This window comes from Peromyscus leucopus, chromosome 23 (assembly GCF_004664715.2).
Source record: "Peromyscus leucopus breed LL Stock chromosome 23, UCI_PerLeu_2.1, whole genome shotgun sequence".
NCBI classification, from domain to species: Eukaryota; Metazoa; Chordata; class Mammalia; order Rodentia; family Cricetidae; genus Peromyscus; species Peromyscus leucopus.
In genome coordinates this window covers 23,574,108-23,587,971 of record NC_051082.1, presented here as the reverse complement: position 1 = coordinate 23,587,971, position 13,864 = coordinate 23,574,108, and the positions used below count along the sequence as shown (strand labels likewise).

At 44.2% G+C, this 13,864-nt stretch overlaps 1 protein-coding gene across 5 annotated transcripts in view; it reads left to right on the top strand.

The window, feature by feature from the left end:
* Window positions 1-13,864, top strand: part of Auts2 (activator of transcription and developmental regulator AUTS2) — a 1,119,825-nt gene that overhangs the window by 283,206 nt on the left and 822,755 nt on the right. For all 5 annotated transcript variants that reach the window (XM_028870211.2, XM_037198545.1, XM_028870212.2 and 2 more), the window contains exon 2: window positions 7,603-7,815. In XM_028870211.2, the coding sequence (XP_028726044.1) occupies window positions 7,603-7,815 (213 nt within the window). The remainder of the gene's footprint in view (window positions 1-7,602; window positions 7,816-13,864) is intronic.

The window sequence follows — 13,864 nt, the reverse complement described above, 5'->3', positions numbered from 1 at the left end:
TGGAGGGACTGTAATCCAATTTTAGGAATCCTTCAGGGCTGAGAGCCTAAACTGTTTTAAGCAATAGCATCTGGTTGCCAGGGACTCAACCACTTCGAGTGTGTTAAGGGCTAAAGGCAGCCAACTCTCAATTATCTATAGGAATGAGAGACTGCTGGCGTTTCCAGTTCTCAGCGCAGAAATCTCAGTTAAGCTGATAGATGTGTTCTCATCCTATAACTAAGCTTAAGAGAGCTGCTTGGTGTCTGCTTTTGCGTCTCCTTTCTCCCCTTCTTTCCCCTCTTCTCTCCCTCTCATCTGCTGCCTCTTCCTCTTTAGCTCCCCTCTCATTCTCTCTTCACTCCCCGTCTGATGATACCACACCCTCAGCCAGTGTTTTTATGTACTGTCCATGCCCACACTTTCCATTGTTTCTTATTCCAACTGTTCTATTATATGTGTACTTCATTGTGATTCTAGGTTGTGTTCACCTAAAGATGACGGAGTTAATTATTGTTCCATTGTCTCTTTCCTCTTTAGATACCTGAAATTATGTGTTGGAATCTTTTATCAAAGTAAAACATTAAATGGAGTTTTTTTTGTATTTTGAGAATTGCTAATGTATTCTGTCTACAGACTTTAATCAGAGAAACATTTTGAAAATACTTTCCTATAATATTGCAAGTCTTCCGGTTTTAACAGTGGGCACATACATAGTGTGTGTGTGTGTGTGTGTGTGTGTGTGTGTGTAGTGGGGGTGGTATATTCTCAAGAGAGCAGGTGCCTGTGGAGGCCAGTAGCGGGCATTGGTTATCCTGGAGTTGGACTTAACAGGTGGTTGTGAACCACACAGTTTGGGTGCTGGGAGCCAAACTCGGCCCTCTAGTAGAGCAGTACACACTCTTAACCACCAAGCAATTTCTCCAACCTTCAAAATGGGCTTTGAAGAACAGAAGTTTTAATTGTTGACTTGTCCATTGATCTTTTTATGGATCGTAGTTTTGGTACCATACCAAAGAAATCTTTGTCTAACCAGAGGTTATATGACTTTTTCTAGGATGTTTACCTCAGGAAATTTTATAATTTGAATTGAGTTTTACAATTATTTAGAGATTGTTTTTCCAAACAGATGAACGTGTGGATTAAAAGTATTTGCATGCCGTTAATGTGTTTCACCACCATTTGCTAAAAGGAGTATCATTTCCGAGGCTGCAGAGCTGGCTCTGCAGTTAGGAACACTTACTGCTCTTCCAGGGACCAGAATTAGGTTCTCAGCATCCATGTTGGGTGGCTTACAGTTGCCTGTCACTCCAGTTCCATTGGATCCAGTGTCCTCTTCTGGCCTAGCAAGGCATTGTAGAAATACAGGATATACTCACACACATGTACATAAATTAAAAATAAAAAATACTTCTCTATTAAATCACATTTATGGTGGCGAATGACAGGCACATGCCTTTAACCCCAGCACTCACTGTGTGAGGTCAAGGCCAGCCTGATCTACAAAGTCAATTCCAGGATACCTAGGGCTGTTACACAGAGAAACCCTTTCTCGACAAAACATAAAACAGCAGCAAGAAAACCACATTTGTGTTCTTGTCGGCTGCTGGTGTACATGAGTGTGCCCCTTTGCACCTGCCTCCTTTTCCATTGATTAGTGTCTTCAGCCTTAGGTACAGTCGAGGAATGCACTTCTGGTCAGTGTGAATGGCGGCCATGCAGAGCATCCTGACTAGTCCTCACCTAACCCCCAGTAGATATTCATAGATTTCTCTCCTGCTTTGATTGAACAGCTCCGGTTTGGGAGTCTTTTTTGGGTCTTTCCAACAGATGACAAGAGTATCTAGCTCATAGCAAGCATATTGACTTGAGGGCTAGGGAGATGCTTGCGTGTGTGCCTCCACGTTTGTGTGTGTGTGTGTGTGTGTGTGTGTGTGTGTGTATGAATGAATAAGACCGAGAGCACTGGGTCACATTTAGACACCGAACTCCTGATGCTTCTGCCTCCATGTATCAAGTATGGAGATTACATGTATGTACATGGCTGAGGTTAATTTTTAAATGTTGTACTGGATATTTAAAATATTTTTTCTTCATATATTCAGTCACTGAAAAGTGGAGGCCCTGAGAGTTTGTTCATTAACTTTATTTGTTTAAAACTGCAAAGTGCAGAGTAATATGAATATAGTGACATGGAATTTTGAAAGCACTGAACTTTTTAATAAAAAGAACTTTTCACTTATCACATTAGACCCTGGTAGCTCTTTTACACGGGGGCATTGATGGAATAGTTTCCAACCCCATTCAGAAAACAAGAATATTGTCTCTTAGTAAACTTGCCAAAAATCCAACAGACTAAAACAATGAAAAATACCATTTCATGTCATTTGATGGTGACTGGAAGAGCATCTCTTTACCCCCCCCCCCCGCCCCACTTTCTTGTTTGCTGTACTACTTTGCTGTAATTGCCAACTTAACCCAGCTTAGGGTCATCTCAGGGAAGCCTCTATAGCAGAATTTCCTAGATCAGCTTGGCCTGTGTTCATAATGTTAGGGGTTGTTTTGATTTCTAACTGATGGAGTTGGGCCCAGCCTCCGGAGGGTAGTTGCTTTCCTAGGCTGTGTAAGGAAGCCAGCTAAGCATGAACCAGTGATGGAGCCAGCAGGCTTTGTTCCTTCAGCATTCTTACACTTAGAGTCTGCCTCGACTTTCCTCCGTGGTGGACTGCAACCTGGAAGTTAGTGTAAGCCAAATCAGCCCTCCCCTTGACTTGCTTTTGGTCATGGTGTCTGTCCCAGCAACAGAAAGGAAAGTAGAACAGTCCTTGACATCTGGTATCTCTGAGCAGATGTTCTGTTTCAACTCTCCCCCACTTTCCCTATGCACTCACACTTGAACACACAAAGACACACCTCTCGGGCACTCTGCCAGTTCCTGACTGTCCTCAGATTAATGTGATTGGAAACATCAGACAGAGTACTCTTTCCAAAACCCATTTTCTGCAAGGCGGGCAAATTGTGCCCTTACTTCCCATCATCTCTCCTCCGTCTGTAATCAGCAAATGGGGCCCCTCAGCCTGCATCGTGCCTCGTGTGCAATCTGTTAGCCTCCCCGAGTTTGCACAACACTGAACCTTCTCATTTTGAAATTCAGGAGGAGCACAGGAAGCCTTGGGCAGAAGATTGTAATTTGGGAGAAGGGGAAGTCAAGAATAAGATCACCTGTTCTGAAGAGGGCCGGCACAGAGGGAAATTGCTTTGCTTCATCAGTGTCTGAGGCTCTGAATGGATGTGCTCCTGTCGTCCCTCCATCTCCAGTGACCTACGCATCACATCATTTCAAACATTCAGGGAACTGATGCCTTTGTGCATGGCTTGTGTACTTACCCCTCTGTTGCCAGCAGATGTGTCTAAATCTTTCCACTTCACAGCCAGGCCTCTGCTGCTGGGCTGTGTGGGTGTCTGGAAATGAATGAATCCCCATAAGCAGATTTACCAGACTTCTCACTTCCAGCCTCCTTCCAGGGTTTGCCCCAGGTGGGGCAGGTTTATCTCTGGCTTCTTAGGGTTTTCATCTGAGCCTGGGAATTAAATTGCCCTAAAAAAGATTAACAGGAGAATGACATGTAGTTTACCCATAAACAGCAGCCACTAAAGGAAAATAAAGTAAAGGAGGAGCCAAGCATGGGGACACTTGGCTGTATTCCCAGCAGTTAGGAAGTGGAAACAGGAGGATCAGGAGTCAGGGCCATCCTCTGTGACACAGTCAGTTTCAGGCCAGGCTGGGATCCTTGAGACAGCCTCCAAACAACAACCGTAACAACAACAAAACCCCTTCAACAGTGATACAACCTGAATGCTTTCTCAGTGAGTAAATAGGGGTGGCCATTTTAGAGCCCTATCCAAAATCTTGGGGATATTAAAGGAAGGAGGTACGAGTTATTTCCCCCTGCTGTGTTGTGTTTGTGCACATTTTTCTGGACCATGACCCCCCATTTCTGAATTTCCGCTCTCCCACTCTAGGCCAGACGTCTCCCACTCATCATCCCTTCTTCCCCGCCGTGGGGATGTTTCTTCTCTATTGGCTAAGAGAGGGCAGAGTGTCCCTCTTGAATCTGCTGATTTTCAAGTACCTTTAGTTTACAATACTCCTTCTGCCAAGTGGCATGTTTTCAAGTGGCGTGTGCTGCCACCTTCCATTCATTTTCTAAATGCTTCCCTTGCAGAATGAGAAGTGTAGTCATTTTATAAAAGCACTGCAGGTAATTCTGATGGACTGTCTCCCTCGGCAACTGCTTGCCTAGTCAACTAACGAATTAACAAGCCTTTGGAATTGGTGCTCATTGATCCCCAAATGTTCTGTTTATAATCCGGATGGCTTCCCTTCCTGTGGCAGTAGTGTTCCGAGTAGCCATGGTTCTTCAAGGGGATTCTTAAATTAATTGCCACTGATAACCTTGGTGGTGTGTTGACATACCCATTCGCTCGTGCGTGAAGTCATGCAGCTGTTGTGAATATTGATAGGCTTATATTATATTTTATTGATTGGTTTATAATCGGCCTTTTTTGTGGTTTGTTACCATCCCTTTTTTCTTCTATGTGTATGACAGAGGGGGAGGACATTGGATGGGCGTCATGCTGTGTTTATCAGACTTCTCTAGAGGAACAGAACTTAGGGAATGAGTTCTGTATGTCTATCTGTGTCTGTCTGTCAGTCTGTCTTTCTGTCTATGTATGTGTCTGTCTGTGTGTGGGATTTCTTAGAGTGACTTACCATCTGTGGTACAGCTAGTCCAACAAAGTCTCTCTAATAATGGAAGGTCCAAGAATCTAGTAGCTGTCCAGTCCATAAAGCTTGATGTCTCCGCTGGCCTTCAGTATATGGTGGAATCCTGAGGAAGTAAGCTCTCATGTGGGGGAAGGAGTGGACTTGACTGTGATAGTGAGGCCAAGCAGGCAGGCAGAGAGCAGGCACTTCCTTTCCCCATGTCCTTTACATGGGCTGCCACCAGAAGGCATGGCCCAGATTCAAGGTGGATCTTCCCACCTCAGAAGAGCCCGCTTTTAGTTGAGCCTCCCCACGTCAAGTGGTTCAGTCAAGAAGAATCCTTCACAGGTGTACCCAGCTGCTTGGGTTTTACTTAATTCCAGATGTCGTCGTCGTTGTGTTGGCAGCCAAGAATAGCCATCACACTTGCTCTGTCACTCTCCACCTTACTTCCTTGAGACAGGGTCTCTCTCTGAATTTGGAACTAGCATGGGGGTCCTCCTTTATTTGCCCCACCCTCAGCACTGGGGTTAGATGGTCGAATGCCCCTACACCCAGCTTTCTAGGTGGGCGCTAGGGATTTGAATATAGGTCCTCCTGCTTGTACAGCAAGTGATCCGTCTCCCTAGCCTCCTGTGTTTACTTCTTTTATTTGTATAGGACAGTTTTGCCATTTCCTAAGTAGTCAATGAAAACTTAAGCAATTATTGTACTGGGCATTTAGTAATCAGTCAATAAGTGTTTATAGATACAGTGAACAAGTAGTTGCCAGGTTTATTCAAGATTTGCAATAAAGAGAGTATATAGTTAGTCATAAATTATATTGTTATATGGGAGAGAGAAGTAACATCTCTAGTGTCTGAAAGCATAAGCCTCTTATATTATGAAAAACTTTTTTAAAAGGTATCAGTCCCCTCTTAAAAGGTTACATTGACACAGATTCTGTCCTATTTTGTTTGCATACTCTAGAGTGGAGAATCTCAGTATTTATTGGAGGAAAGATGAGTGTATTGCTGTTTTTAAGACCTTATCAGGTCTCTGGAAAGTTAATGTCCTGTCATGGGGTCTGTTGCTCTATGTAGCTAATCTGCAGAGTCATGGAAATGCCTTGATTAATATATTAGAGGAAAATAAAATGGCTTTGAAAAAATATAACTGTAGCAGGAATCTTAAAAGTTCTTATTAATAAAATCAAACCTTAGGCAAGTTATTGGGGTCCATGCTGGTAGATCAGAGACAGAACAAGCCACAGCTATCTCACCTCGCCGGATCCTCAGCTGGTTTTTTCTCCTCAGACTGGAGGCCTCTGAGTCCTCATCCGGAATGGGTCTCAGCTGAACTGCTGCTCAAAAGCCTGAATGCTTAACCAGCCACATGCTTAACCAGCCAAATGCTTAACCAGCCAAATCTTAACCAGCCAAATGCCTCTAGTTTCTGGTCCTCACACCTTATATATCTTTCTGTTTTCTACCACCACTCCCTGGGATTAAAGGCTGGCTTTCTGGGATTAAAGGCGTGTGTCACCTTGCTTGGCTATTTCCAAAGTGGCCTTGAACTCACAGAGATCCAGAGGGATTTCTATCTCTGGAATGCTAGGATTAAAGGTGTGAGTGCCACCATTTTCTAGCCTTTGTATCTAGTGGCTGTCTGTTCTCTGACCCCAGACAAATTTATTAGAATACACAATATTTTGGGGAACACAATACCACCACATATAACAATCTCATACATATTAATTTATATTTGTATGGAATTGGACATAATTTTCAGTATGAATGGAGGCCTGGTCTCCCAAGAAACCAAATGTATGAGGTAAATTGATTCTTATTTATTCATTTGAGATAGGCTCTCTTGGAGCCCAGGCTAAAACTTACTATGTAGCTGAGGAGTACCTTGAACTTCTGATTCTGCTGTCTCCTCCTCCCAAATGCTAGGATTATAGACATGTGCTATCACTTCCAGTTTTGTGTGGCACTGAGAATGGAACCCAGATCCTCATGTGTGGTAGACAAGTGCCTCTGCCAGCCGAGCTACACCCATAGCCCAATATTGTACTGGATGGGTCTAGTTGTTTTAGTTACTTGTGTTTGTGTATTTAGGGAGCAAATATTAACCACTGACTATTTTCCTGGCTTATTCTGAAGCCATGGGGTTATTTGAGCCAGCTGCTCAGTGTTGTTCTTTTTCTTCTTTCAAGGGATTATGGTACCACTTGCCTTCAGGTCCTCGCACAGGCTGCCCTTTCTGATTCAGACCCAGGCCATTCACAGGGCAGCCCTCAGCTCCAGCCCTCCAGACCGTGTGTCCGTTTGCTGTCTTGTCTTTATTCACTCACTGCTCCCGTCAGGTCCGAGTCCCTGGAGCTTTACTCGATGTGGTGACATTCACACCCAGCACTAGGGTGGCAAAGAGAGGAGGAGCCCTGGGGTTTGCCATTCAACCAGCCTTACTAAATAAGCAAACCCTGGGCCAATGAGAAACTGTCTCGAAAACAAGGAAAATGATTGGACAAGATACCAGAGATTTACCTTTAGTTTCTACACACAGAGACACACAGACACAGATACAGACACACACACACACACACACACACACACACACACACACACACACACACGCAAACGTGCATCTATACCTTCATCTCCCCCACAGGAGCACATACCAGCACACGAGCACACTCCAGCACAGAGGAATAGAATGGACGTATCTGTGGTGCCATTAGGGATTCAGGAAACGTGACCACTGTTTCTCTGTCCAGCCCTGCATCCTCACCTATCTAGTCTGTATTTAGGCTATGACCTGAGATACTCATGTAACCACCACTTCCCCATTCTTTTTCTTCTTCTTTTCTGCAGAAAGATGTAGCAGTGAAGCCCCAGGAGCGAGCGGAGAAGCGTCAGACTCCCCTGACCAAGAAGAAACGCGAAGCTCTCACCAACGGCTTGTCTTTTCACTCCAAGAAGAGCCGGCTCAGCCACTCACACCACTACAGCTCGGATCGAGAGAACGACCGCAACCTCTGCCAGCACCTCGGGAAGAGGAAGAAGTTGCTCAAGGGACTCCGACAGGTGAGCAAGCCCGGTTCCTTCTTTCCCAGGACCTTCTTTCTCTTCCCTCCTGCGCCTCCGCAGTTCTCAGTGGGTGACAGTTTCCTTAAGGTGATGATGCAGTGGAAAGCTGTGTGCTCGATTCTCAATAATAGGGTCACACTCTACGTGTGTTCTCTGTACTTGACTATCACTCCAGCCTTGCCACTGTTTCACTTCAATGTTTGATGCACATCAGAGCTTCCTGTAGTACTGCTGGTGCAGAGAGCTGGCCACATGGTACAGACGGCCTGCCTCCTGTAGAGATCTTGATGGTGAGGGCAGATGGCTTGGAGAAACTGGTCGTAGCCACTGGACATCACAGGGTTCTGGTGTGCTAAAAATGGTGGTCTGTGCGTGGGCAGGCCCTTACATAAAATTCATACTGTGGCGCTTGGGAGGACAGTGGCCCTGAAGTGTGCCCATCTGTGTGCCTCTATTGTTCTCCACACCCCTGAGACCCCAGGATGGTCTTTGTAATTGTTTGAAGAGAAAAGAAGTTTCGTGGTGGGGGTGGTCTCTGGCTTGCTAACCATTAGCTTACAATAATCCACAAGCAAATATAGCGTTCTGCCCATGGAAATCCCTAGGGGAGCTGGATTGATAATGAGGAATCAAGTCGTTCTCTTCACACCTTTGATTTAGTGCCTGTAGAGTTCCCGGAGTCCTGTGTGTGTTTCGTTTGCATTTAGAGAGGCTCTTGGGTGGGACTGGCTGTCACTTAAAAGGAGCGGAGGAAGGAGTTGTTGGAGTTGACTGAACAGGGGCTGCCAGAGCCATTTATCGTTTGCAGAATATAAGATCTGAGAGCACAGAAAACACTGGGTCTACAACCTCCCCGCTCATCACAACCATCTCATGTTCTGCTCCAGACACCAATCCCCAGACTGTGTCTATGAGCCAATGGAATCTTTACTGTAAGACCTTTACAGCCTGATCACGGGCAGCCTGGTGTGGAAGTCCCCTGTGTATAACTTCAGAAGTGTATTCTGAGTGATGACGTTCAGTTAGAGGTTTGGAAAGCTAAAAAGCCCTGAGAGGATAGAATGAGTGGGCTGCTTGGTGTCATAAAGGGCGTGAAGGACATCCGTGTGTAGAGACACGGAGAGTGATGGGTGTCGGTGAGAACCCAGAAGGCCTGTATCAGAATGTCTTCAAATATGACCCAAGGCACTACCATACTCACTTGTCAGTAGTATTCTTTATCTGTAGTTACACTGTCTAGAGTCACTGTGCTCCAGTCCTCCGGTGTATAGCGTAGCTATACATTCGTGCAGTAACACTGCCTCATAGGTACTTGTGTGTGTACTTTAGAGAGATGGAGAGGAAGAGAGGAAGTAGCTTGTCAGGGAATACCTTGCCATTCGGGCTTTCAACACGAGCTATCTAGTCCATTTAGTACCAATATATAATTTTGCTAGCTAGCTCTTATATCTTAAATTTGCCCATAACTATTAATCTATGTATCGCCATGTGTTCCGTGGCTTTACCTGAGTCCCATTGCATGTTGCTCCTTGGGCGTCTCTCTCAGCTTTCTTCCCGTCTCTCTGAATTTCCCGCCTGCCTCTAAGCTGCCTTGCCAGAGGTCAGATGGCTTTATTTATCAACCAATCAGAGAAACACATAATCGCAGCGTACAGAAAGACAGTCCCCCTTCAGTGTGTATGTTGGAGTAATGGCTCTGTGAAGATGTTTAAATGACAGAAGGAACATTTATAGGGTAAGGTACCCTTTCTTGTGTAAACATTGATTGGCAAAACAATATATTTAGAATTCTGGGACTAGATGGAGGCCTTTGAGATGGCTCAACAGGTAAAGGCCCTTGCTGCCAACCCCAATGACCCATGTTTAATCCTGGGGACTCACATAGTAGAAGGAAAAGAACCCAGTCCATCAAGTACACAAACTCACAAACACCCTCTCCCCCCCAACCCCCCACAGTGTCGTTAAAATACTTTAGAAAGAATGGTATGTAGGTGGGTTTGCTTTTGTATTGAGCTAGATGCCAAAACATATCACAGTCACTTTTCTCCGTCCCTGGACTCCTAGCAGGTAGAGTGACTGAATCTGACTGTCTCAGATGGAAGGGGTCCTCAGAGTGAGCCTTGAGGAGAGTTTTTACATTAATGGGTTGTCCTTTAGTGCCTCTGGCTGAGGGAGTTACAGTCTGAAAACTTACAAAATGACAGTGGACATGAGAAGTGAGGACCTGGTCTTCCTTCTTGACATGGGGAGAGTGAATTAATTTTGCATTCTATTAGGGTGCTACTTCCTGAGCAGGCAACTTAATACATGGCTTTCCTGTAATTATGGAAGACATTACTCTTTAGTAGAGAGGAAATAATAGGATTTTTTTTTCCCTGAGAGTCTGTTGAAGGCAACTAATCTTTTCACTCTGAGAGTGCAATTATATACTTTTAAGAGAGAAGCGGGGGGGGGGGGGAAGGTGTAGTTCTAAACCCAAATTGCTTTTCCTTCCCTTGTCTGATTATAAAACCACGGCTCCTGTGGTATGTTTCCATTCTGTCAAAAGAAAGTGTTTTAATTGGCACTTAGCTTATTTGCTGGATTATGTTTTTTTAAGGATAAATACATACTATCTTAGAAGAGAGATGATCAACAACTGCCTTGGCAAATGGTTGCAGGTTTGAACAACACTGTCCCCAGTTCTCAAAAGAGCAAAGAAATAAATCTGATCAAAGGAGCAAATTGCTATGACACAAAATAGTTGAATGTCTCTGCAACCTGCTATTTTGAAAATTTCTTGAAAAAGACATGAACCATGTTTACCCTCTTCCTCCAAAGTGAAATTCCACCGACGTTCACCCTAGAGAACTAGTGACTTTGGGGTTGCTTATAGTAGTATGGGGGACCCGAAAGGGGCAGCAATGGAAAACTTTCACTTAGCATATTTGATGGTTTCTCCATGGCCACATAGATGGCATTTCTTTAGTTAGCCTTTGCCAACCTGTGTGCACTAGTACCTCCATAAACCTAAAGACCTCTTGTAAATGGGCCAAATTATATACAAATGGCTGCCAGTTGGCTGAAGTCTCAGGTGCGGTCCCTGTGATTCCCTACTTCTTCTCTTTATGAGAGAATGTCAATAGTCTACAGGTCCTGTCATGGTGGAAAAACAGGTCTAGCCAATCTCATGAGATGGGTGGCTGTTTGCCTTGTTGGATAGCTCATTACAACACTTAGTTAGGTGATGATTCTCCTGTGTAGAGCTGCTGAGTACCTGTGGTGTGAGCAGACATTGGATGTGTTAGCTTTAACTGGTGATGAGGCAGGGGATCCAGTTTACTGCTGCTTTGACTTGGGGGCATATGGAGAGCAAACAGTACCTCTCCATAGGACCTTCCTTCTTTAATTGGGAAACTGTCACACTGTAACCACCAAGCAATACAAAGCTATATGTTTCCTAACCCTCTAGCCCAATTATGACTCCTCACAGAGCATTTTTCGAAAACTTAACCCTTCCCTGAGCATTAAGGAAACTCTGATTTTCTTTCTTATAGGTCTTAACTTCTAGACCAAAGGAATTTCTGCTTTCAAAATTTAGTACTGTGCAGTTTAAAGCCCCGAGAAGACAAAAAAGTTTTAAAAATAGTGTAGCCATGATGAAAACTTGATGAGAATTGGGGAGAACTCTGAGTTAACTTCAAGTGAAGTTCTAAATCTTTGTTCAATCAATTTGTTTGTCCTTCCAAATATGAATTGTGTTGGAGGAAGTAGTCTAAAGCAAGTGAGAGTCCATCATTTGGTTATATGAACACATATGTATGTGTGTGTGCCTATGTGTGTGCATGCGGTAGTTATGTGATGCACATGGATATGCACAGATACATGGTTATATATCTGCAAGTGTATATGTAGGTCAAAGGACAACCTCAGGTATTGTTCCTCAGGAGACACTGTCCTCTTTATTGAGGCAGGGTATCTCTGCCCAGGAGCTTGCTAATTCAGCTAGACTGGCTGCAATAGGGGTTGTTGTCAAGGAAATGGTTGTCCCTGGCGTGAACAAAAATTCAATGGTGAGGAAAGACAGAAGGTCAAGGCATGGATAAAGGAAAAGTAACAGATTTATTCTTTTAGGATGAGAGAAACCTAAGGTTGAAAGCCCATTAAACGTAAAATGCCTTGAGTAGTTTATAAAGCCCCCGAGTCCCCTTTCCCATCTTGTCCTATCTAGATACCTACCCCTATGCTTTTTTGACATTTCTTCTAAAAACATCTTTTGGGAACAAGAAGCTGCCGTCTCAGGGAGTCTGCCCTAGTTTTCCTCACATACCCATGTTCCTGGGTACTCTGATATATCACTCTACTCTCAGAGTTCACCACACACTGAGAGGGGGCAATAACCTCTCTTAACTGCTTCTTGCTGGTGTGTGTGTGTGGGGGGGCGGTTTGTGGAATCCGGTCGGTGTGTTGCCAAGAGAGGTGACTCTTAGGCAGTTTCCTGTGGCGAGCTCAGGGTACTGTGACAGAATTCTTGCAGGCAGTGCATCTGGAGCTCCGTCTGTACAAGCAGAGGGGCAGAAGGAGTAGAGTCCTAGAGGCTACTTTAGCATAGCCAGAATCTGGCTTCCTTTTTCAGGAAAGTCCCATGTAGTAGCAACCAGTCCAGGACTGGTCTCAAGAGTGATGAACCCAGGATCTGTTTTTGGGCACTTTCATGGCTGTTGATGTTTATACAGTCAATGTGAGATCTCGTCTAGGTGGCTTCTAGTGAGGGAGAGAAGAAATTCAACCATTTGAAATTAGTCGTGGACGTGACTCTCTTGGCAGTAGGTAGACACTGCAATGTTGGGATTGAGGCAAGTTCGTGATATTCTGTGTCTGGTAAGCCTTATTTTTTCTTATTGAAATCATTTAATGAAAAATAGTCAGAATAACATTTCATATGAAATTATGTCTCATATCGAGGGAGTGTGATCCTTTGAACTGTTACAGAAACACACCAAACATTTTCTTCTTTAGTTATACTTTTCCTGGGTATTTAATACCACACTGATAGCCAGCATTTTCGTGTGTGTGTGTGTGTGTGTGTGTGTGTGTGTGTGTGTGTGTGTGTTACTCTCAAGGTCACTTGAGGATCTGGTCCACAGGATCAGATGGGCTTGAGAGGAACCCCTATCTCCTCTAGCCTGCCTTTTAGCAGTTGTTCCATCTATGTGAGCAAAGTCAAAGGCCTCATTTTACTGTGGCTTGAAATCAGGGAGGGAAATTTGCATCTTTATTAACCCTCCTCTTTGTAGACTGGACATTGGGTACAGCTCACTAGATGGGCCTTTCTGAACAAGAGAACAGATGACTCCCCACTGTTACAGAACTTATCGTCTTCTATGGTCACCTTGACTTTGGAGAACAAGGGGAAGATATTCTCTCTTTTAATCCTACTGACGGTCTTAGTATAACTCCTAAATATATATATATATATATTTTTTTTTTTTGTTTTTTTTGGTTTTTCGAGACAGGGTTTCTCTGTGTAGCTTTGCGCCTTTCCTGGAGCTCACTTGGTAGCCCAGGCTGGCCTCGAACTCACAGAGATCCGCCTGGCTCTGCCTCCCAAGTGCTGGGATTAAAGGCGTGCGCCACCAACGCCCGGCAACTCCTAAATATATTTACTGAAAACCAGGTTAGGCACACCAGTGTGATACTCTTAACTACTGTGTAGTATTTAGATAAGTCTTGGACCAAAACTGAACAGTTAAACTTTGATGAAATGAACATCTTTGTCCTTTAAGCCATCCTCATAATTATTATGGCGAGTGGACCAATAGCTCCTGTGATTTAAGTAGAGATTTTACATCAGTGTATTGAACTTTGACCTTTTACATACCTTACTCAGGCACTTGTAACTTGCTTAAGCTCTCCAGCTTTCCTTTTTCATTCTTGATAATCATACAACCATGTTATGAGATACAGTAATATTAACGAATTCATAGTGAGCCTGGCCTTGATGGTCTTTTGCAAGCTGGTACAGATGATGCCATGGCAGGTATGTGGCTTGGGAAATAGTGTTGTG